We start from the raw sequence: 25,684 nt of genomic DNA, 5'->3' as shown, positions 1-25,684 counted from the left end.
ATGATATGGCAAATGGATGTCAAAACCTCTTTCCTAAATGGGCATCTTGAGGAAGATGTCTATATGGTTCAACCCGAAGGTTTTGTCGATCCACAACATCTTAACAAAGTATGCAAGTTAAAGAAATCAATCTATGGATTGAAACAAGCATCTAGAAGTTGGAATCACTGATTTGATGAAGAAGTTAAGAAATTTGGATTCATCAACAATGGTGATGAAGCTTGTGTGTATAAGAAAGCTAGTGGGAGCATCATTACCTTCTTAGTATTGTATGTTGATGACATACTACTATTTGGGAATGACATTCCAACCATGGAAGGGGTAAAAGCATGGCTTGGAAGTTGTTTTTCTATCAAGGATCTTGGTGAAGCCGCGTATATTTTGGGAATAAAGATCTATTGGGATAGATCAAAGCGGTTGATAGGTTTAAACCAAAGTGCATACATTGACAAAATCTTGAAGAGGTTCAAGATGGAGAACTCTAAGAAAGGTTTGGTACATATTCAAAGAGGAACGATATTGAGTAGGTTTCAATGTCCAAGCTCTAAGGATGAGCAAGAGAAAATGAATGGAATCCCATACGCATCGGCTATTGGATCCATCATGTATGCAATGGTATGGACAAGTAGATTCTAACATAATCCGGGAGTAGCCATTGGATGGTGGTCAAGAGTATATTGAAATACCTTAGAAGGACTAAGGATATGTTTCTAATATACGGTTCGGGTGAGGAGGAACTCGTTGTAAAGGGTTACACGGATGCGAGTTTCCAAACCGATCGAGATGATTCTAGATCACAATCGGGATATGTTTTTGTTATAAATGGTGGGGCAATCTCTTGGAAGAGCTCAAAGCAAGACGTGTAGCATTATCCACCATGGAATCAGAATACATTGCTCATTCTAGATCACATTCATTGCCGACTTAGGGATAGTCCGTACCATTCAGGACCCTCTAGAGATCTTTTGTGACAACGAGGGTGCGATTGCTCAAATCAAGGAACCTCGTGCACATCAAAAGATGAGGCACATTGAGCGGAGGTTCAACTACATAAGGGATGAAGTTGAAAAGGGAAAGATATGTATTCACAAAGTTCACACCGATCAAAACATTGCGGATCCACTCACGAAGCTCATTGAAAGGCCAAAGCATGAGGGTCATACTTGTGTCTTAGGACTTCGGTATTCTAGTGATTGTATATGATCGAATTTTGTATTTGGATATCGGAACAATTGTTATTTTGACTTATTCATATGATTATGGTTTATGATTATGACATTTTGAGTTATGTTCCATTTTAGCATGTTTAAATCCGTGAATAAGTTACTTATTCTAAATGTCCGTAGTCGATCATATTTGTGGGAACAAATATGAAGGTAAGACTATTATGAACTTGGATTGGTGGATATTCATGGGATATGAATATAGAGCAAGGGTTGCTTCCAAGGTTCATAGATATTTATAGGTTATAAATATTGGACTGACCCACTCTCAAATGTTACTACATGGAATCCTTGTGATTGATCATAAGTAAATTTGAGTAAAGGCGAATATCATAGTATCCTCCGACCTGAGATACATATTGGGTCTTGATATTCACCGAATATTGTACTTTGACTTAGTTCTTCGCTGCTCTGAAACATGACAGTACATAAGGCTAAGATCAGGTATGGTACAAGGTGATTGTGAGAGACGTATGTAGTCAAGAGGGAATTTGTCCCTCTTATTCGTTGAGCGTAAGATGTCTAAGGCCTGATAAGTTAAATCAACAGAGAATGATCACTCTATGTCTCTAGATTTGACATATCTGTGGCAAAAGTATAATTGATAGATGTACCTAAATCATTTCAAGTAAGGGACTTGAAGGGGATGATGTTATTGAATGGCACTTCGTCATGCATATTAGGGGTAGTAAACCATAGTTAGGCGGTATTTGCTACTTGCATCAATCTTCTATGTATCTTGTGCAAGTGGGAGATTGTTGGACTCGTTATGCCCAAGACATATATTTTTTATTAATGTGGCTAGTACGTCATGATCCAAGTCGGGTCATACCCAATAACAAGCTAGACAAACACCAATTATATTTGTTTATATATGATATGATCATAAGTAAATAAATATTGACACTTATGTTATTTAAAAAGGAGTTTCTAAATACAATGTACTTGTGAAATAAATAAATTATATGAATGATTTATACTTTGAGAGAGAGCATTCCATAGTGTTATTTAAGTTGGTTAAATAACAATATGTGAATAATGTTACCTAGCATGTTGTCTATATTGTGTTATTTTATAACACAAATTAATAAGTTTTATAACTATATGTGTTAATGGATAGTTATAAAAAAAATTGATAATAATTATAACAAGAAACGAAGCCCCCCCCCCCCCCCCTCCCCTCTCTCTTTCAGCTTGTTATTATTTTATTATTAATTCAAGATAGTGGAGACATGCAAAGTTTTCTATTGGTGAAAAGGGAGGTGCATTTGAATGACAAAAATAAACTCTTTCACTCTCTCATTTTTTTGCGTGTGACACAACCACAAGTAACAAAAGCAACAAGAGGAAAAATCCTCTCCAATCTCTTCTTTCTCTCTTGGTGGTTTCGACCAAAGGAAGAAGCAAGAAGGAGGTGCTTTCAAGTGTAAATTCCTAGCTAATTAAGGTGTATTGTCGGAGGCTTGGGGTATGCAAGCTTGAGGACCTTCCCTTTGAAGTTCTTGCCTTCCAACCATCCTCTCCTTCACCCGGATTTGATTCTCTTGAAAGGTATCCTTACATGCATGGACTTATCTTGACATGCATGGACTTATCTTGACATGCATGTGTTTGATAGTATGTATTTCGTATTTGGATCCGGGCTTGGGTTTTGCATGTGTAAAATTGGTTTTATACATATCAAATTAACAAGATTTAAAACTAATTTCCGCTGCGTTTTTGGTAAAATTGGGATTTTATCACTTTGATAATCTTGTTAAAACCCAACAGTTTCGATGTTTTGTATTAAATGTTACAACATATATTACATATAACAAAAAAAAACGATGTTACATAGGGTTTTCGCGGGTTTTCACAACTCAAGTGGGTTTTCATTTTAACCTTACCCTATATATATATATATATAGGCTAAGTATAAAATGAAAACCCACTTGAGTTGTGAAAACTCTAGAAACCCATTCTCAACCATATGTTTTTAATTAATGTTTAAATCTTGTGGTTCACAATTAAAGTGAATAAAAAATGTAAATATAAATATAACATTTTCTCTCTCTTGAAAACATATATAAAAATTAGTAAAAAAATGTTAAAAAATAGCAAAACATTTTTTTTTCCGATGTTTTGTATTAAATGTTACAACATATATTACATATAACAAAAAAAAACGATGTTACATAGGATTTTTACGGGTTTTCACGACTCAAATGAGTTTCCATTTTAACGTTACCCTATATATATATATATATAGACACACACACATGCTCACACTGTCTCTCATTTGGTGTATTTGGGAGGATACTATATTATAATGGGAGACAACTATCAACCCTAATTTCATGAACTTGTCGATCTTTTTGGTTTTATATGTATATACATTGTTTAATTACAAAACACAAAGTTATAAGAAATAAAAAGATATACGCAAATAAAATTATTATACAAATATTATGTCAATATATTTAAATTTTTAAGCGGTCTTAAAGGAGATGGGACAGTGTTTTCGATCCTTTTGAAGTGCTGCTTCACCCTCCTTCATGAGCCTCCCTCCCGCTTCCCTTTTTCCTTTTTTGTTACCACTTGTGTCACATCACTTTCTCTTTTCCTTTCTCCTAGCTAGCGTCATACCGAGACCAAACCCACCACCCTTAGTTTATAACTTTATATCGTCTTTAGAAGTTGGTTTCTCTAATAAGAGTTGAAGTTCCAATATATAACTATCGGTATATAATAAGGCGCTTTTCTCTACTAGGTACAAACAACGGGTTCAACTTATATTTTTAACACTACTACAACAAATTAATGAAGCTTATATAATATCCAATGCTAATAATGTGTGTTATAAAGATGGATCCCTTTTTAGACTAGAGGGAAAAAATATAGGGAGACAAGATATAATAGCTCTCTCTATGTGGTGTGACTAAACATGATAGAAACATGGTAGCTAGAGATAATATAATAATATAGTTAACAAGAGTCTTTTATATATATATATATATATATAGAGAGAGAGAGAGAGAGAGAAGAGAGAGAGAGAGTGAGAGTGAGTGAGTGAGAGTGAGAATTAATGTTGGGACCTTAAAGAACAAAACTCCATTGGTATGCATGTACAGTCTCTTGAATTTTCACCTTTTTGGTCATCTTTACTCTTCTCTCTCTCTCTCTCTCTCTCTCTCTCTCTCATACATATTAACATATATACATGTGATCACTTTCTGCATAATTAACCTATCAAGCTACCACACTTGATCTTATAGTTTCTTAGCTTTTAGATCATGAGTAGTGATCATCATCACCCTTTCTCCACATACTACAATGGATCATGGTTCAATCTCAATAAACAATATCTTATGCCTTCTTCTTCATCATCTTCTTACTATGAACCTTCACCTCCATCTCCTCCTCACATAGAAGCTCTTCCTCTCTTAAGTTTAATCCCATCAACAACACAAGAACATCAACAAAACCCTCAGTACATGGAAATTGACCCCATTAATAATAGCAAGCTATGTGATGGTCAAGAAACTGTGACTGTCACCTTACATCTTGGCCTCCCAAGCCACAACCTTTATGAAGTTGATCTGATTTCAAGACTTCCCAACAATACACATAATGATATTGAAACGGATCATAAAGAAGTGGTAGAAGAAGGTGTAAATAGTAATGGGTATCTTGCAACAACACTAAACAAGGGTCAGTACTGGATCCCTACTCCATCTCAGATTTTGATTGGCCCAACTCAGTTCTCTTGCCCTCTTTGCTTCAAAACCTTCAACAGATACAATAACAACGGGCATGTATAAATTAACTTTTTAAGTTTGAAAAGTGAAGGGAACACATATTTTCTTCCTTAATTGTTAATTTCTTTTCTTGCCAATTTTCATCACTGTCTATTAGGGTTAGTTTTTTTTTCTCCTTAGCCTTTCAGATCTTGATTACTTGCAGTCTTAACAAATCTTTATAAATTTCCTTTAAAGACTGCATAATTTGTGGTGTTCCACTGCTATGATCCAAGACTGGTCAGCAGTACTGCTTCCATATGGAAAAAGAAATCAACTTTATATCTGATTTAACAAGACAAGTATCATACTTTTTGTTCCTTGAATTCTGGTTTCTTTCTTCTTCCCTAAAAACATTGGCAATTGTGTCAAACATAACACTGCAACCTTTTCATTGTTCTATTCTTCATCTCTGATCCACCCCAGATGCTTTTTTTTTAACGACCAACTAAGTAACGCCGGGTATTTCGTACGCGGCCCCTATTGGCTAAAGGTAGCCCAAGCCGGTCACGAGTCCGGACGGACGGAGACCCTAGCGGTCCACCTATTGAAGGATTCCCTAGATAAAACCCGACCCTTATGTCCGCCAAACGGCACGACAGCGAGGAGCCGGTAAAACCGGGTGAGATAAGGAATCGAACCCTGGCAAGCCAGGGTCATCCCTCATATCTTCCATATAAATTGGTGATAGTGAGGTTTGAACCCCCTACCACTCACTAGTAGAGTGGGTGCTCTACCATTGAGCCACATCTAATCCCCCCAAATGCATTTATGATATTCATGTCCAAACAAGAACAATAATAAACAAAAAGAAAAACTTTTCTGATCAATCTTGTTGGATTTTAATGGATCGAGCAACAGCAACACCACCGATATTTTTGTGAAAACTTACCGTAGCTTTTTCAATATTATTACGTTGTTTTCTACTCCAACTCTAATTCCTAATAACACTCAAAACAGATAATAAAATAAACTTTATACTTTATATCTAACTCTAGCAATTATCTCCTAGCAATAAATTAATCATTTAATTTATTATCTAATTTTTAACTTTTAAATCATTATTTGATTCACCCCTTATATTTCTCGGTTGTTCATATTAACCCCTGTTAACGCGTGAAATCAAGATTATATCCTTCAGACTTTGTGTAGAATTTTGGGTTCAATTCTTCAAAAATTTAGGAGATCATATTATGAACATCCTTTGGTCCTTTCTATACTGCTTTTTTAATGTGTTCATGCACATTTTGTCTTCTTTTGCTTGTTTTTGAAGTACTATGTCTACAGTAGGGGAGGTTAATTTGGAGAACCTAACAGATCTAAGAGGGCTCTACAGGATTATAACAATGCCAAAAGGGAAGGACAATGTGGTAGTTCATTGTTCAATTCAATTTTAAAAAGTTTATATCTTGAACATTGTTTGACTTTTGGAAGGATATATGGGGCAAAATATATGTATATACCTCATAATCATCTAGATATTACCATTAAGAAGAGGGTCATAAAATCACAAAGTTAAAGCTTATTAAGAAGGTATGTTTGGCAAAACTAGCCGGTGCCTGGTGGCTGAAAGATGCTGGCTGAAAGCTGACAGTTGTAGATTTTTAGCTATATTTTGGTGTTTTATAGAGTTTGGAGCTTTAAAAAAATGTATAAAATGACCAAATGGACATAACTAAAAAAACATAATGTTAAATGTATATATCTTGGTGGCTATTTAAGTAATTTTAAATACTAAAAGGTTGTATCTTTTTCTAAACGCTACTAATATGAGCTTCAAGTTTTTTCTTCAAGCTTAAAAGCTTCAAACTCCTTCGACCAAACAATGTCTTTTATTAAATATGAGCTTTTTTTAAAAAAATTGAAGCTAGAAGTTCCTAAAAGCTTTCCACCAAACATACCCGAAACCTTTTAATTTTAAAGTCATGTTCAAGCATCTTTTCTTTTGTATTACACCCTAATTTATTTGACAAAGATTTCATGCAACATGCATCTAGCATATATATTATGTTTATACATAAAAAGCATCCACCATCAATCTTTTGCAGTTTAATGTTTGTTTATGTATAAGAGACTCCATTCAATATACTATTTATATACTATTTTTAACGGTAAAACTAACCTGCTTCTAAGTTCTCATATAATCCATAAATACCTGCGACTTGCAAGATTTGAACATTTCATCTCTAGGATAGAGGCGAGACGTACTTTACTACCACACCACCTGATAATTGTGATTACAATGGAGGGGTACCCTCAATATATAGGAAGCTAGAACCTAGAAACCCCAGATAAACTTAACTTGGGCATGTGTGGGCTAAACAAAACTAATTAACTCCTATAAAGAACTAGTAATTAATTGTAATTAACACTCCTTTTCAAGTCGGAACGTAGATGTTCATGCTCATGTTGCATTTTGAATTGTTTGGAACTCGGACACGAAGTAATTAGTTCGTCGCGAGTTATAATTTTAACATTATAGATACATTTTTGCATATGTGCAACTTTAACCAACTTTAACATTTTTGCATATATACATTAGGAGAGAGATAACTTGAGAACTTGGTTGAGTTTTAAAAACTTTAAAAATCTCATTCTTAACAACACATTTAATTAAATATGCTAAATTATGTGGTTGAGATTAAATATGATTAAAAAATTAAGTATGAGAGAGAATAAAGATGCACAGTGATTATACTAATTTAAACATCTGTTATACCTATGTAAAAAGTCGACTCGGTGTGTAAAAAATGTTGCCAATTTTTCTACGTACGTGTAACCTACGTACATTACATATATGTAAAAAAAATTCAAAAAAAAAATTGTTACGTTGTATTTTTTCGAGTTTTTAAAACTCAAAGTGGTTCTTAAAATAAATCAGCGCTATGCATTAGCATCATTATGAATATATAAATTAATTTATTAGTTCCAACAACACATTGAATAAGCCTCCTAATGCATGCTCTACTAATTGCATAAAATTGTCCAAACACAGATGCATATGTGGGGGCATGGGTCTCAATATAGAAGAGGTCCTGAATCCCTAAGGGGAATACAACCAACAGCCATGCTAAGACTACCATGCTACTGCTGTGCACCAAGGTGCCATAACAACATCGACCACCCGAAGGCTAAACCGCTCAAAGATTTCCGAACCCTACAGACACATTACAAAAGAAAACATGGGATCAAGCCATTTATGTGCCGCAAGTGCGGTAAGGCCTTTGCAGTTAGAGGCGACTGGCGAACCCACGAAAAGAATTGTGGGAAACTTTGGTATTGTAGCTGCGGATCGGATTTTAAGCACAAAAGGTCTTTGAAAGATCACATAAAAGCATTTGGAAATGGTCATGCAGTTTATGGGATTGATGATGAATCTTGTTTTGATATAGAAGAAGAAGCTGCTAATTCTGAGATTGATCATCAAGAAAATGAATCTTGCTAAGGTTGTAATAATATTAATGTACTTGTTTATGATTTCATGAGACTTCTAACTGAGCAAGTTCTGTAATATCCTCATTCAATAATATTCTAGTACAATTAAGTTATTAGTACATACTACATAGGTACATTGTACTAGATCTTAATGTTGTAGATGCATGCTAGAAACATATGTGAAGAGGTCTATTTAATTTCTGATTCATGTTACAAGACTTCACTTAGAAGACTGTACTAGCTAGTACTTATAAATTATACCGAAAATGCACGAATTCTTCTTGTATGGGAATTATATGAACTAATTAATGGGAAAATGATCAAAATGTATTTTACCAGTCAAAGTAAACAAAATATCTATTTTACCAGCTTTTTTTCAAAAATGTCCACCCAATATCTAGTCGATCTGCCTCCCTAATAATCATCACTCGGCGAGATTTTAGATCAACCAACAAGATTATGCCACGTGTCAAGAATTTTGGTAGAAGTCAAAAAGTCTCGTCGGAACATCTAAAAGATCCCGTTGGTTCGACGACTTTTTTCTGAAAACTCCGGGTTTCTTGACGAGATGTTGCCATGTGGTGTGACCTGAAAAATCTAGTCAAGTGATGATAACTAAGTAGGCGGGTCGACTGGATTTACAGTGAACATTTAGAGAAAATGCAGTTCAAAACGAACATATATATGTTTATTTTGAGTCAAATGAATATTGTACTATATATAAATGGAAACCTTAGCTACAGTATATTTATGGAGGTCCTATCAGGCCACTAATTTCATTTTTTTTTTAATATTCAACATTTGTTGTGTTATTGCAAGCTTTAAGCCTCGAGTTCGAGCCTTTTTTTTTTAAAGTAATGGTATTAAATCATTTGAAACTAATTAAGTTAACCAAAATAGAAGTTGGTGTGATAGTTTTGTTGGGTTATTGGAAGTTTTATTGTTGTTGCAACTTGCAAGTCCCGAGTTCGAGCCTTATTGAAGCCATTTTTTTTGTTTTTTTTTAAATAGAAGTAGATTTTTGTATCTATAGACTTCATACTAAATCAAGCAATGAAAAAATAAGGTGTTTTGATGTTTCGTTTTTTAATTTGTTTTAAATACGTTAGTATGAGGAATTAATTTTTTAGTTTACTTTTGATACCATAAAGAACGTTGCCGATACCAACCGAATTCGCGTCAACTTAAGTGAACGACACCCGGATGTAACCAACACAGAACTGCCCAGTGTGCCCCGGCGTAACATTCCGGTTAACAACCTAGTTTTGATTATTTGGCATTAATTAATAGCATACCTAAATAAAATTGATACAAAAACATGTAATAAAAGAAACATAAGTAGTAAAGTGTCTGGTAAATTAATAGATTCAATCTTGATTTATTCCCAAGTATAATAAATACGATGTTTATAAAAGACACATAAGTAGTAAATGTGTCATGAAAATTACATTATATTATGAATTTATGATTCACAAATTGGTTGTAAGAAAAGTGGCAAAATATCTATTTCTTCTTGTTATGGTTTTTCTTTGATTTTTGATATGCAACTACTGCCCATGTTGTATGATCTGTGGTTGAACGACATAATTATGAAACTCTAGGGTTTTGTCCGTTTCATATATAATATATAGTCATTCAATAAGCTCGTGTAATTAGTTCAATCGATTAATCATTAGATACCACTAATTTATAAATAATGGGGTTCATTAACTAGTCAGTCTCACCGTAGGCATCTAGACACCTGGCTCAAGGAGAGCTAAACTGTTCACGAGCTACTTAAAATCGGATCGAAAAAAACTTGAAACAAGCCAAGGTAGAGGCTTAAATAAATGTCATTTAGTTATCGAGCCTAATCTATAGCCCTGTATGGGAAGTTTGGTTAGGCTCGTTGAGCCTTGACGAGTCTTGTGTATATTTAAGTTTTGCCTCTTTTAAACTATTATGAATTAATTTCACATTGCAAATCCAATCTCGAGCCGAGCTTTGGCTCGTTTAAGATACTACATGAGCTTGAGCCAAGCTTAGGTTCGTTTCATGTTTTTCCCAAAATATTTAAAAATAATAATTAAAACACATATAAATTAGTTAATAATAATAAGCGAATCATGCCAGTGTTTGGTAAAACAACTCACAAGCCGAAATCGAGCTTTAGGAAAAGAGCTCGAGAGCTCAAACTCTCGTAAGTCAAAACAATCCGAGCTTGAGCCTAGTCGAGCTCGGCGACTTGGCTAGTTTATACCCGTAGAAGAAGGATACCCATTACCGATGACTCATCATCATATCATCGATTCATTGCCCGCATAGCCTGAATGCAAATTTTGTTTTTTTATTGGCGTATCCCAATGATGCATCGTCTCAATAGGTTAGGCGGGAAGGGTGAAAACTATGTCCCCATTTCTAACAATCTTATTTTAGATCAGTGGAAAGCCTTATTATAGAGGGGAGGAGGGGTAGAGGTAGACCCAAATTGACTTGGGATGAGAGGAGTAGGCGTGATTTGCTAGAGTTGCACCTCTCTGAGGACATGGTTGAGGATAAGAGTTCTTGGAGACGTAAAATTAAGGTTAAAAACCTTTAGAATGACGGGCTATTATTATTACTACTATCCCTTTTGCTATTGCTATTGCTATTGCTATTGTGGTGGGTGTTGTGGTCGTTGTTAGTATTACTATCGTTCTTACTATTAATTCTACTTTTAGAATTATTATTTTCTACTTATTATTATTTACTAAATTCTACCGTGTGTTGTGTTTTTAGTTTACCTATAGTGAAATGTTGAATTAAACAGACTAATATCATAGTACTGTAGTTGATTGTGTGTGTATATATATATATATATATATATATATATATATATATATATATTATCTGTATATCTATTTACTTTTGAGTTGGGGGTCTCGCCGGAAGCAACCTCTCTATCTTTAGGGATAGAGGTAAGGTGTGCCTACATCCCACCCTCCCTAGACCCTACTTACGATAGCCTAGGCTATTTGTGATGGGAAATACTGGATAGGTTTGATTGATTGATATATATAAATGTTCATAGTTTATGCGGAAGAGGTGAAAATTACCCCTTTTAAACGCTTTTTATTTGTCTCCACTTCCAACAATTTCATTTTATTAGTTCTAACGCATTGTCCTTTCTCCAACTATTCTCACTTGCTTATTCTAATTAAGCTCAGTCTAAATTTATAAACCCAAATTTGTTAATTGAGAATAAGAAATAAATACACAATAACAATGACAAAAATTACAAAAATGTTTCATATGACCGAGTCGGAAAAATTAATTGTTTAAATTGTTACTAAATCATTATATATTACTCCTACTCGTAAATAAAAATAAAACAGGTCAATAGGAACACAACACGATTTTAAGTGGGTGTTCCGACACGATACGAATAAGTATATAAGTCGGCTTAGGGCTGAAGAACACGAGACGCTTACTTATGACAAGCAGAATAATGTTGCTACATCTATTAATATTATGACAACGATAGATCAATATATTATTTAGTATGGACCACGGACATTCATACCAAAGGTTTGAAAGGGAATGACAATCATCATGTTCAATCACCATCCTTATTATGTGCTAGTAATTGAAGTGAACCTTAGATTCCGTTATATATGTTTGTTTAATAAACAAAGCTACAGTATATTGGTTTTTATTAATCGCAACTATTATATTTTGTTTGCTACCGATTCAAACTAACGAACTGGCTGCTGACGGTCCTATTTTTTAACGCATATATTCAATTATTCCCAACGATTCGTGACTAACGGTATCCTAATGTCATTACTTGCAGGTAGCCGGAAAAACGTTTTTGGCCGGAAAAGTCACATTTTTTGATGGAAAGCTCAACCTGAAGTCCTGAACACCACCTGAACCGCCACCATTACCAACTGACTCACCACCAACCAACCGCCACCACTTGAGCACCACCAACCAATTTCGGAAATGGTTTTAAAGTTACGTCGATCTCGATAGTTTCAGCTTTTACTAGAAAAAGGTTCCTAAAGGTCCGATCAAAGGTTACAAAAATGTTTGGGACGAAAATATTGAATTTTTTGAAAAAATATGAGTTTTCTAGCTAAAAATGTTTTTCCGACGACCCGCAACTAACACCGTTAGGATTTTGTTAATCACGGAACGTTGTGAACAAATACGTTAAAAGATGGAGCTGTCAGTTGGCACCGGCAATGACCAAAAATTGATAGTTGTGATTAACAAAAACCAATACACCATAAACAAATAAATATACATATCTAATTATTTATTTATTTACGTTTGTTTGTTTATATATGTAAATTTTTAAAATTGCATAATCTCTCTGGAATCATGTACATATCAGTATATCACTCATGGTTAAAAGTATTTCGATGCTACTCTCGAAATCATTAAGTGGATAATTGTAAGATAAGCCAAGAATGTGAATATATTTTTTATATGAGAACTTTTACTCGAAAACATGCCATACAAACCTAAATCTTCATTATACAGTCAGAGAACAATCACCAACACTTTTTGAGACGACGCGACTTATGATAAAAAAAAGGTATGTCATTTGGCCGTTTTTGGGTTGGCGAAAACGCCTTCAACATTGGCTTAACTACTATGGTTGATTGGTGGTTGTAGTATGGGTACTACTAATAGCGTGTAATTTGCTACTGATCACAAACTCACTATTGATAACTTAAATTCCACTAATAGTCGGTATATACCGATGAATCAAATAGATGTGTAAGTGAGTCGAGTCGAGCTTGAGCTCAACTTGGTAAATAATTATTTTATTTGCATATTTTCATATTCATTTACACATGTATTTATAATTATACATTTTATGCATTATAGTATATATACATACCTTAATTGTTTTTGTCATAATCTTATACATAATAATAGTTATTATATAAATCTATTAAATAAAAGTTATATAAATATAAAACTCGTTTAGGCTGGCGAGCTGGCTTGAGCTCAAAATGTAAAACTTAGGCTCGAGCTCGGTTATTAAATAAGCTTCAATAAAAGCTCATGCTCGGGCTCGAACTTGTTTAAGCTGGCTTTGATCCGAGTTTTAACTAGCCGATCTCAAGTAAATCACGAGCGGCTCGGCTCGTTTACATCCTTGGAACCAAGTCTATAATCATTAATATATCTACCAAACAAAGGGATACCCACTTGGTTCTGTATTCACCCTTGAGCATTTACATGATGAAAACAGATGGATGAATACATGCATCAAGGACTTGTACTGTTCATATTATTCATATTTCATGTACTATAATAGAAGACCATGATTATATAGCAAAACCCAACAACCATTTGTGTAAAGACCAACAAAATTTTTAATAGACCTCAAATTTATTACAAGGTACAATAAACGTAACATTATATGTATATGGTTCTTTTATTTTTATGGCTGGTGAAGAAAATTTTGCGCATAAAGGTGACCAAGTGAGGAGCATTTGAACGATGCTTTAATGGCTTTAGTTTATTATATGCATATGTTATACCCAGGGGCGGATCCACGGTATTAACGGGTGGTTCCTCGGAACCACCCGAGTTTTGAAATAATAGTGTATTTTTATATAGAGAATAATAAAGGAACCATCTTATAAATTAGGAAGGAACCACCTTATAAACAATTGAATCACTTGTCCAGCTGGTAACTTGTTGGTTTTGTAACCCGGAGGTCGCAGGTTCAATTCCCGGTTCTGAAACTCTTTTTTTACTAACTTACCCTAGTATCATTTAGGGTTTTATAATAAAAACACACACTGAGTGCGATGAACACAAAAGGAAAAATAGCTATTGGTCGGTTACATGCTGATGTTTTAAACAGAGGCATGGATGTTTGTGTAAGTTTAATAATATTATTTGAGCTCTTGTATAGTGGTTCGTTTATTTTATTTTGAACTTTTCTTGCACCTATTTAAAGTGTTATAATTTATAAATTCAAGTAATAGAAGCGGATTTTTAGACCTATGAACAAATCGAATGCACACAAATGGAGCATGTTCGTATTCCGGTGTTCCTTTTCAACTTTAACTGAACTCTGAACAAACGATCGAGCATGAACTTTTAAACGAATAGGGGTGTCTTGTTCCTGACCATTCGTTAAGAAAATGAACAAGAAGACCCCCTTTGTTTTAATTCGTGTTTGATCGTTTGTTTTGTTAAGATAAAACAAGCGAACAAGAACATGCTCTGTTCGTGTTCATTTACAAGCCTAGATATTTTCCTAACAATCTTTTGGTCTGAAGCAAATCAGTTGGTTTATTTATTTCTTTTGTTTGTTAATATTTCAGATACGCACATCGGATGACGCCTGCAGATTTGGAAGAGTCAGTAGAGTTATTTGTGTTTGAGAAATTTTGTAGGGCTCATGCTGAAAATGTTGAGGCTGGTGATATTTGTGTGTCTGTGGTATTTGATGATATTCAAGTAACAATAGTTTTTGGAAATAAGATAATAAATGTTGATTGTTCTTGACTTCTTGTTAATTGTTTTTAATTATTCAGTGCTCATGACCTTCACAGTCCACAAAACACACAACGCCTCTCCCTAACCCTATTCAAACCTACCACTCTACCAGCCGAGAGCCGGCCGTCCCCGTCACTCCGACCACTGTGGCACGCCGGCGACCACCGTGGCACCCTGTCACCCCGCCGCTGCCTTCTACTCTTCCTCGAATCCTCCCACTTTGAAGGTAAGTTTACATTCATTGTTAAATGTTAATTGTTCTTGATTATTAACTACTTAATTTCTAATGACAGTGTCTCTTTTATAATTTTATCGTATCCTTATTATGTAATGAACTTTGCCCGAACCATCGACCCGACCCGAACCTCAAATCGACCCGGAATTTTTATACCCAACTCTATGAAATTAAAACATCTAAATGTAGTGCACCACCTGAAAAAAATTCCTGGATCCGCCACTGGTTATACCTTTAGCCCCAATATTATAAGACTTTATATAGTTATGTCTTCACTGCACCGTTTTTCTTTTCCAAGTTAAAAAACTCGGAATCGGCCCTAGGCGGTCCAACTCGGTCCTAAGCGGTCCAACTCGGACCTAGACGGCTCTACTCGACTTAGGCGGTCTAACTCGGTCTCAACAAAATTTTGACTTTTATTAAAGAAACTCAATTTCTATAAGAGCCCACCACTGCTTTTTTTCCTTTTCACGCTAAGACACAACCTAATTTCAGCTCTAAACTCGCAACCACCACTCTTATCATCCGATTCGAAGTTCTAAACTCGCAAACCTCTTATTTATGTTCGATCGAGGTACGTTTTTCATTTATTGAGACATGTTCGTGAACTATTATGTACGTGTTATTGATTGTTTTTGTATTTTTCGTTTGTGTTTTGTAGAATATTTAGTAAAATTTTGATATTTTACATATATATATATATAATCTTCGAAAAATGAATTTCTTTATAAAATACCATGTCCGAGTACTCCTCGAGTACACCCCCCCTAGACTGAGTACTCACAACTCCCTAGTCGACCGCCCTGGGAGCGCCTAACACTTTTGCAACCTTGATTTTTACTAGTTTGACACTTTAACGTATGATAAATAATCAAATACGAAGGAAGGGGCGAGAAGGGGTTCGGCCCCACGTAATTTTTCTAAACATAGTCATATATTTTCGTATATATATCCCATATATTTTAAGTAATATTTTTAGGCTCACAAATGGTAATATATAATTGTTGATAGCCCAAAACACAACTAGAAGAAATGGTTTGTTTTTTCGGACCTATTGCCATTATCTGGTGAAAAAAAGTTTATTATTTTTTTTATGTAATATCAATTTCTAATATTTTCATGCCCCATATTTAAAAGTTTCAGTAAAATTTTCATAATAATAAGAATGTAATCAGTTTTATGATATTCAACCAAGCATCTAGAAATTTGGTTTTGTGCTGGTTCGGCAGATAACCAGAAAAAAACCCAACGAAATCCGGAGTAAACAAATCAACTTAAATGTGTTGTTATCACAAAACATAATTACCAAAATTGTTGAAGATTGTTCCAAGTCTTACAACCCCTTAACCAACTAAGCTACACGGTAGGGACCAAAATGCGATGAACAGTTCTTATTTGAGTCCATGAAGATGTCGTAAGCAGAACTATGTAGTCATAGGATTCTCATCCGTAAATTAGTACCAAGTTTCCTAAGATCTCGCATTGTTCATCTGTAAATCATTCCAAGAGTGTAAAATCTGTCAACTTCATCGATTCTCAGATCTCAATACGTCATCTTCAGGGGCGAAGCTTGGACGAGTTAGTCCCCGCGCGGGGTGGGGGGGGGGGTCAAATTTTAAGTCGGAAATTGGTAAATTTACACTAAGTATAAAAATATTCAGACAAAAACAGGTAAATTTACACCGCTACGCAAAAAACAGGGGGGGCAGGCCCTCGCTAAACTTCGCCCATGGTCATCTTCAGAGTTCTGACTTCTGGCAACTTCATCGATTCTTAAATCTCAATCCGACATAATACTATCATCTGTCCTCAATCTGTCATCTTCATAGCGTATTCGTCAACCAAAAAGAAGCATGACATCAACTCAAGTGAGTCATTTTCATGGTGTCTTCATCTGCATTGATTCTTAACACATTTGCTGAGTAATTAAAATGTTCTCTTGATATCTCATAAATTTGTATTTGTTCTAATGAAAGATACAAGTTTTGCAAATCCTAAATTAAGGCAGATGCGGCAAAGAAAACGGTACGACTAAAACAAAAGAAAAGGACCAACGCGGTGTCTTGCGTAGCTGTGGTACCAAAACTATAAAGCACTGATATACTCAATGCCCATACATGTATCTATCTGCAAATACCGAGCGGTTATCATGGATAGAGTTTTTTTCGATTGAGAGTTGAGGTCAAATTTAGTTTTAGTGTTATGCAGTATTATACCAGTTCGGTCTGGTAACAATACCGATCTCATTCCTAGAACTATGAAGATGACATATTGAGACTGGACCATCGACATTTTACACACGCAGACTGATTTAGGGATGAGCAGTGCAACATTATAAGAAGCTTAGAACTAAAGGTGCACAAAATGTCCGGTTCCTACCTATACCCTACCCGTGGGTAGGACCTGGTATAGGATTTCTCCTCAAAGCTGTACCCGAAATCGGAACCGGTCAAAACCCGACCCTACCCGAAACCCGAAAAAAACCTGGTCAAATACCCGACTATAACCGTAACAGGTTTCTACCCCAAAACCGGTTCCTACCCGTACCCTACCCACGGGTAGGACCTGGTACATGATTTCTCCTCAAAGCTGTACCCGGAACCGGTCAAACCCGACCCTACCCGAAAAAAACCCAAAAAACCTGGTCAAATACCCGACTAAACCCGGAACCGGTTCCTACACGGACCCGGTTTTGACTTTTGTTGACCACACCCAGAACGGGTTCCTACCCTGTTTCGGTTCCTGAAAATACCCGGGTTGTGCACCTCTACTTAGAACTGATTATAGATGAGACTGTATACGATAGAAAATTACAAACCAAATGAAGACGGTAAGTATTAAGAATAATTGACTGTAAAAAAGACCTACACCGGTTTCATATAATGTATTCAATACTACATGCAGTATTACCGGTAAATACCGATCCTAGCACTGCAAAATACGAATACCTAAATCATGGAAAACAGATGTTGGTACTTGGTACCGTTACCATTTGGTTTCAGTCGAGATTGGTATGGTTACAGTGCCGATAAGCGGTCACAAAATCCCTACTTTTCTAGCTAGATCTAACCTTCTATTGTTATTTTGACTTATTCATATGATTATGGTTTATGATTATGACATTTTGAGTTATGTTCCATTTTAGCATGTTTAAATCCGTGAATAAGTTACTTATTCTAAATGTCTGTAGTCGATCATATTTGTGGGAACAAATATGAAGGTAAGACTATTATGAACTTGGATTGGTGGATATTCATGGGATATGAATATAGAGCAAGGGTTGCTTCCAAGGTTCATAGATATTTATAGGTTATAAATATTGGACTGACCCACTCTCAAATGTTACTACATGGAATCCTTGTGATTGATCATAAGTAAATTTGAATAAAGGCGAATATCATAGTATCCTCCGACCTGAGATACATATTGGGTCTTGATATTCACCGAATATTGTACTTTGACTTAGTTCTTCGCTGCTCTGAAACATGACAGTACATAAGGCTAAGATCAGGTATGGTACAAGGTGATTGTGAGAGACGTATGTAGTCAAGAGGGAATTTGTCCCTCTTATTCGTTGAGCGTAAGATGTCTAAGGCCTGATAAGTTAAATCAACAGAGAATGATCACTCTATGTCTCTAGATTTGACATATCTGTGGCAAAAGGATAAATGATAGATGTACCTAAATCATTTCAAGTAAGGGACTTGAAGGGGATGATGTTATTGAATGGCACTTCGTCATGCATATTAGGGGTAGTAAACCATAGTTAGGCGGTATTTGCTACTTGCATCAATCTTCTATGTATCTTGTGCAAGTGGGAGATTGTTGGACTCGTTATGCCCAAGACATATATTTTTTATTGATGTGGCTAGTACGTCATGATCCAAGTCAGGTCATACCCAATAACAAGCTAGACAAACACCAATTATATTTGTTTATATATGATATGATCATAAGTAAATAAATATTGACACTTATGTTATTTAAAAAGGAGTTTCTAAATACAATGTACTTGTGAAATAAATAAATTATATGAATGATTTATACTTTGAGAGAGAGCATTCTATAGTGTTATTTAAGTTGGTTAAATAACAATATGTGAATAATGTTACCTAGCATGTTGTCTATATTGTGTTATTTTATAACACAAATTAATAAGTTTTATAACTATATGTGTTAATGGATAGTTATAAAAAAAATTGATAATAATTATAACAAGAAACGAAGCCCCCCCCCCCCTCTCTCTTTCACCTTGTTATTATTTTATTATTAATTCAAGATAGTGGAGACATGCAAAGTTTTCTATTGGTGAAAAGGGAGGTGCATTTGAATGACAAAAATAAACTCTTTCACTCTCTCATTTTTTTGCGTGTGACACAACCACAAGTAACAAAAGCAACAAGAGGAAAAATCCTCTCCAATCTCTTCTTTCTCTCTTGGTGGTTTCGACCAAAGGAAGAAGCAAGAAGGAGGTGCTTTCAAGTGTAAATTCCTAGCTAATTAAGGTGTATTGTCGGAGGCTTGGGGTATGCAAGCTTGAGGACCTTCCCTTTGAAGTTCTTGCCTTCCAACCATCCTCTCCTTCACCCGGATTTGATTCTCTTGAAAGGTATCCTTACATGCATGGACTTATCTTGACATGCATGGACTTATCTTGACATGCATGTGTTTGATAGTATGTATTTCGTATTTGGATCCGGGCTTGGGTTTTGCATGTGTAAAATTGGTTTTATACATATCAAATTAACAAGATTTAAAACTAATTTCCGCTGCGTTTTTGGTAAAATTGGGATTTTATCACTTTGATAATCTTGTTAAAACCCAACAGTTTCGATGTTTTGTATTAAATGTTACAACATATATTACATATAACAAAAAACAACAATGTTACATAGGGTTTTCGCGGGTTTTCACAACTCAAGTGGGTTTTCATTTTAACCTTACCCTATATATATATATATATATAGGCTAAGTATAAAATGAAAACCCACTTGAGTTGTGAAAACTCTAGAAACTCATTCTCAACCACATGTTTTTAATTAATGTTTAAATCTTGTGGTTCACAATTAAAGTGAATAAAAAATGTAAATATAAATATAACATTTTCTCTCTCCTGGAAACATATATAAAAATTAGTAAAAAAATGTTAAAAAATAGCAAAACATTTTTTTTTTCCGATGTTTTGTATTAAATGTTACAACATATATTACATATAACAAAAAAAAAACGATGTTACATAGGATTTTTGCGGGTTTTCACGACTCAAATGAGTTTCCATTTTAACGTTACCCTATATATATATATATATATATATAGACACACACACATGCTCACACTGTCCCTCATTTGGTGTATTTTGGAGGATACTATATTATAATGGGAGACAACTATCAACCCTAATTTCATGAACTTGTCGATCTTTTTGGTTTTATATGTATATACACTGTTTAATTACAAAACACAAAGTTATAAGAAATAAAAAGATATATGCAAATAAAATTATTATACAAATATTATGTCAATATATTTAAATTTTTAAGCGGTCTTAAAGGAGATGGGACAGTGTTTTCGATCCTTTTGAAGTGCTGCTTCACCCTCCTTCATGAGCCTCCCTCCCGCTTCCCTTTTTCCTTTTTTGTTACCACTTGTGTCACATCACTTTCTCTTTTCCTTTCTCCTAGCTAGCGTCATACCGAGACCAAACCCACCACCCTTAGTTTATAACTTTATATCGTCTTTAGAAGTTGGTTTCTCTAATAAGAGTTGAAGTTCCAATATATAACTATCGGTATATAATAAGGCGCTTTTCTCTACTAGGTACAAACAACGGGTTCAACTTATATTTTTAACACTACTACAACAAATTAATGAAGCTTATATAATATCCAATGCTAATAATGTGTGTTATAAAGATGGATCCCTTTTTAGACTAGAGGGAAAAAATATAGGGAGACAAGATATAATAGCTCTCTCTATGTGGTGTGACTAAACATGATAGAAACATGGTAGCTAGAGATAATATAATAATATAGTTAACAAGAGTCTTTTATATATATATATATATATATATATATAGAGAGAGAGAGAGAGAGAGAGAAGAGAGAGAGAGAGTGAGAGTGAGTGAGTGAGAGTGAGAATTAATGTTGGGACCTTAAAGAACAAAACTCCATTGGTATGCATGTACAGTCTCTTGAATTTTCACCTTTTTGGTCATCTTTACTCTTCTCTCTCTCTCTCTCTCTCTCTCTCTCTCTCATACATATTAACATATATACATGTGATCACTTTCTGCATAATTAACCTATCAAGCTACCACACTTGATCTTATAGTTTCTTAGCTTTTAGATCATGAGTAGTGATCATCATCACCCTTTCTCCACATACTACAATGGATCATGGTTCAATCTCAATAAACAATATCTTATGCCTTCTTCTTCATCATCTTCTTACTATGAACCTTCACCTCCATCTCCTCCTCACATAGAAGCTCTTCCTCTCTTAAGTTTAATCCCATCAACAACACAAGAACATCAACAAAACCCTCAGTACATGGAAATTGACCCCATTAATAATAGCAAGCTATGTGATGGTCAAGAAACTGTGACTGTCACCTTACATCTTGGCCTCCCAAGCCACAACCTTTATGAAGTTGATCTGATTTCAAGACTTCCCAACAATACACATAATGATATTGAAACGGATCATAAAGAAGTGGTAGAAGAAGGTGTAAATAGTAATGGGTATCTTGCAACAACACTAAACAAGGGTCAGTACTGGATCCCTACTCCATCTCAGATTTTGATTGGCCCAACTCAGTTCTCTTGCCCTCTTTGCTTCAAAACCTTCAACAGATACAATAACAACGGGCATGTATAAATTAACTTTTTAAGTTTGAAAAGTGAAGGGAACACATATTTTCTTCCTTAATTGTTAATTTCTTTTCTTGCCAATTTTCATCACTGTCTATTAGGGTTAGTTTTTTTTTCTCCTTAGCCTTTCAGATCTTGATTACTTGCAGTCTTAACAAATCTTTATAAATTTCCTTTAAAGACTGCATAATTTGTGGTGTTCCACTGCTATGATCCAAGACTGGTCAGCAGTACTGCTTCCATATGGAAAAAGAAATCAACTTTATATCTGATTTAACAAGACAAGTATCATACTTTTTGTTCCTTGAATTCTGGTTTCTTTCTTCTTCCCTAAAAACATTGGCAATTGTGTCAAACATAACACTGCAACCTTTTCATTGTTCTATTCTTCATCTCTGATCCACCCCAGATGCTTTTTTTTTAACGACCAACTAAGTAACGCCGGGTATTTCGTACGCGGCCCCTATTGGCTAAAGGTAGCCCAAGCCGGTCACGAGTCCGGACGGACGGAGACCCTAGCGGTCCACCTATTGAAGGATTCCCTAGATAAAACCCGACCCTTATGTCCGCCAAACGGCACGACAGCGAGGAGCCGGTAAAACCGGGTGAGATAAGGAATCGAACCCTGGCAAGCCAGGGTCATCCCTCATATCTTCCATATAAATTGGTGATAGTGAGGTTTGAACCCCCTACCACTCACTAGTAGAGTGGGTGCTCTACCATTGAGCCACATCTAATCCCCCCAAATGCATTTATGATATTCATGTCCAAACAAGAACAATAATAAACAAAAAGAAAAACTTTTCTGATCAATCTTGTTGGATTTTAATGGATCGAGCAACAGCAACACCACCGATATTTTTGTGAAAACTTACCGTAGCTTTTTCAATATTATTACGTTGTTTTCTACTCCAACTCTAATTCCTAATAACACTCAAAACAGATAATAAAATAAACTTTATACTTTATATCTAACTCTAGCAATTATCTCCTAGCAATAAATTAATCATTTAATTTATTATCTAATTTTTAACTTTTAAATCATTATTTGATTCACCCCTTATATTTCTCGGTTGTTCATATTAACCCCTGTTAACGCGCGAAATCAAGATTATATCCTTCAGACTTTGTGTAGAATTTTGGGTTCAATTCTTCAAAAATTTAGGAGATCATATTATGAACATCCTTTGGTCCTTTCTATACTGCTTTTTTAATGTGTTCATGCACATTTTGTCTTCTTTTGCTTGTTTTTGAAGTACTATGTCTACAGTAGGGGAGGTTAATTTGGAGAACCTAACAGATCTAAGAGGGCTCTACAGGATTATAACAATGCCAAAAGGGAAGGACAATGTGGTAGTTCATTGTTCAATTCAATTTTAAAAAGTTTATATCTTGAACATTGTTTGACTTTTGGAAGGATATATGGGGCAAAATATATGTATATACCTCATAATCATCTAGATATTACCATTAAGAAGAGGGTCATAAAATCACAAAGTTAAAGCTTATTAAGAAGGTATGTTTGGCAAAACTAGCCGGTGCCTGGTGGCTGAAAGATGCTGGCTGAAAGCTGACAGTTGTAGATTTTTAGCTATATTTTGGTGTTTTATAGAGTTTGGAGCTTTAAAAAAATGTATAAAATGACCAAATGGACATAACTAAAAAAACATAATGTTAAATGTATATATCTTGGTGGCTATTTAAGTAATTTTAAATACTAAAAGGTTGTATCTTTTTCTAAACGCTACTAATATGAGCTTCAAGTTTTTTCTTCAAGCTTAAAAGCTTCAAACTCCTTCGACCAAACAATGTCTTTTATTAAATATGAGCTTTTTTTAAAAAAATTGAAGCTAGAAGTTCCTAAAAGCTTTCCACCAAACATACCCGAAACCTTTTAATTTTAAAGTCATGTTCAAGCATCTTTTCTTTTGTATTACACCCTAATTTATTTGACAAAGATTTCATGCAACATGCATCTAGCATATATATTATGTTTATACATAAAAAGCATCCACCATCAATCTTTTGCAGTTTAATGTTTGTTTATGTATAAGAGACTCCATTCAATATACTATTTATATACTATTTTTAACGGTAAAACTAACCTGCTTCTAAGTTCTCATATAATCCATAAATACCTGCGACTTGCAAGATTTGAACATTTCATCTCTAGGATAGAGGCGAGACGTACTTTACTACCACACCACCTGATAATTGTGATTACAATGGAGGGGTACCCTCAATATATAGGAAGCTAGAACCTAGAAACCCCAGATAAACTTAACTTGGGCATGTGTGGGCTAAACAAAACTAATTAACTCCTATAAAGAACTAGTAATTAATTGTAATTAACACTCCTTTTCAAGTCGGAACGTAGATGTTCATGCTCATGTTGCATTTTGAATTGTTTGGAACTCGGACACGAAGTAATTAGTTCGTCGCGAGTTATAATTTTAACATTATAGATACATTTTTGCATATGTGCAACTTTAACCAACTTTAACATTTTTGCATATATACATTAGGAGAGAGATAATTTGAGAACTTGGTTGAGTTTTAAAAACTTTAAAAATCTCATTCTTAACAACACATTTAATTAAATATGCTAAATTATGTGGTTGAGATTAAATATGATTAAAAAATTAAGTATGAGAGAGAATAAAGATGCACAGTGATTATACTAATTTAAACATCTGTTATACCTATGTAAAAAGTCGACTCGGTGTGTAAAAAATGTTGCCAATTTTTCTACGTACGTGTAACCTACGTACATTACATATATGTAAAAAAAATTCAAAAAAAAATTGTTACGTTGTATTTTTTCGAGTTTTTAAAACTCAAAGTGGTTCTTAAAATAAATCAGCGCTATGCATTAGCATCATTATGAATATATAAATTAATTTATTAGTTCCAACAACACATTGAATAAGCCTCCTAATGCATGCTCTACTAATTGCATAAAATTGTCCAAACACAGATGCATATGTGGGGGCATGGGTCTCAATATAGAAGAGGTCCTGAATCCCTAAGGGGAATACAACCAACAGCCATGCTAAGACTACCATGCTACTGCTGTGCACCAAGGTGCCATAACAACATCGACCACCCGAAGGCTAAACCGCTCAAAGATTTCCGAACCCTACAGACACATTACAAAAGAAAACATGGGATCAAGCCATTTATGTGCCGCAAGTGCGGTAAGGCCTTTGCAGTTAGAGGCGACTGGCGAACCCACGAAAAGAATTGTGGGAAACTTTGGTATTGTAGCTGCGGATCGGATTTTAAGCACAAAAGGTCTTTGAAAGATCACATAAAAGCATTTGGAAATGGTCATGCAGTTTATGGGATTGATGATGAATCTTGTTTTGATATAGAAGAAGAAGCTGCTAATTCTGAGATTGATCATCAAGAAAATGAATCTTGCTAAGGTTGTAATAATATTAATGTACTTGTTTATGATTTCATGAGACTTCTAACTGAGCAAGTTCTGTAATATCCTCATTCAATAATATTCTAGTACAATTAAGTTATTAGTACATACTACATAGGTACATTGTACTAGATCTTAATGTTGTAGATGCATGCTAGAAACATATGTGAAGAGGTCTATTTAATTTCTGATTCATGTTACAAGACTTCACTTAGAAGACTGTACTA

The 25,684-nt window shown here is 34.7% G+C and overlaps 2 protein-coding genes across 2 annotated transcripts; both read left to right on the top strand.

Annotated features, from left to right (window-relative positions):
• Positions 1-4,495: 4,495 nt before the first annotated feature.
• Positions 4,496-8,447, top strand: LOC143557946 (zinc finger protein WIP5-like). Its single transcript, XM_077046897.1, has 2 exons — positions 4,496-5,017; positions 7,995-8,447. The coding sequence occupies exons 1-2, from the start codon at positions 4,496-4,498 to the stop codon at positions 8,442-8,444; spliced, it is 972 nt and encodes a 323-aa protein (XP_076903012.1). The 3' UTR covers positions 8,445-8,447.
• Positions 8,448-21,506: 13,059 nt separating this feature from the next.
• Positions 21,507-25,457, top strand: LOC143557945 (zinc finger protein WIP5-like). The gene is made up of 2 exons (XM_077046896.1): positions 21,507-22,028; positions 25,005-25,457. Exons 1-2 carry the CDS (start codon positions 21,507-21,509, stop codon positions 25,452-25,454), a joined length of 972 nt encoding a protein of 323 aa, XP_076903011.1. The 3' UTR covers positions 25,455-25,457.
• Positions 25,458-25,684: the final 227 nt, after the last annotated feature.

The sequence above is a fragment of the Bidens hawaiensis genome, unplaced genomic scaffold (genome assembly GCF_021521415.1).
Source record: "Bidens hawaiensis isolate Kalapana, Puna unplaced genomic scaffold, B.hawaiensis_p1.1 tig00019292_1, whole genome shotgun sequence".
NCBI classification, from domain to species: domain Eukaryota; kingdom Viridiplantae; phylum Streptophyta; class Magnoliopsida; order Asterales; family Asteraceae; genus Bidens; species Bidens hawaiensis.
This window is presented reverse-complemented; position numbering and strand designations above follow the sequence as displayed.

Coding starts and splice junctions, on each gene's coding strand:
- LOC143557945 (XM_077046896.1), top strand. CDS start 21,507: ATGAGTAGTGATCATCATCACCCTTTCTCCACATACTACAATGGATCA. Junction 22,029..25,004: donor GATACAATAACAACGGGCAT/GTATAAATTAAC, acceptor GTCCAAACACAG/ATGCATATGTGGGGGCATGG.
- LOC143557946 (XM_077046897.1), top strand. CDS start 4,496: ATGAGTAGTGATCATCATCACCCTTTCTCCACATACTACAATGGATCA. Junction 5,018..7,994: donor GATACAATAACAACGGGCAT/GTATAAATTAAC, acceptor GTCCAAACACAG/ATGCATATGTGGGGGCATGG.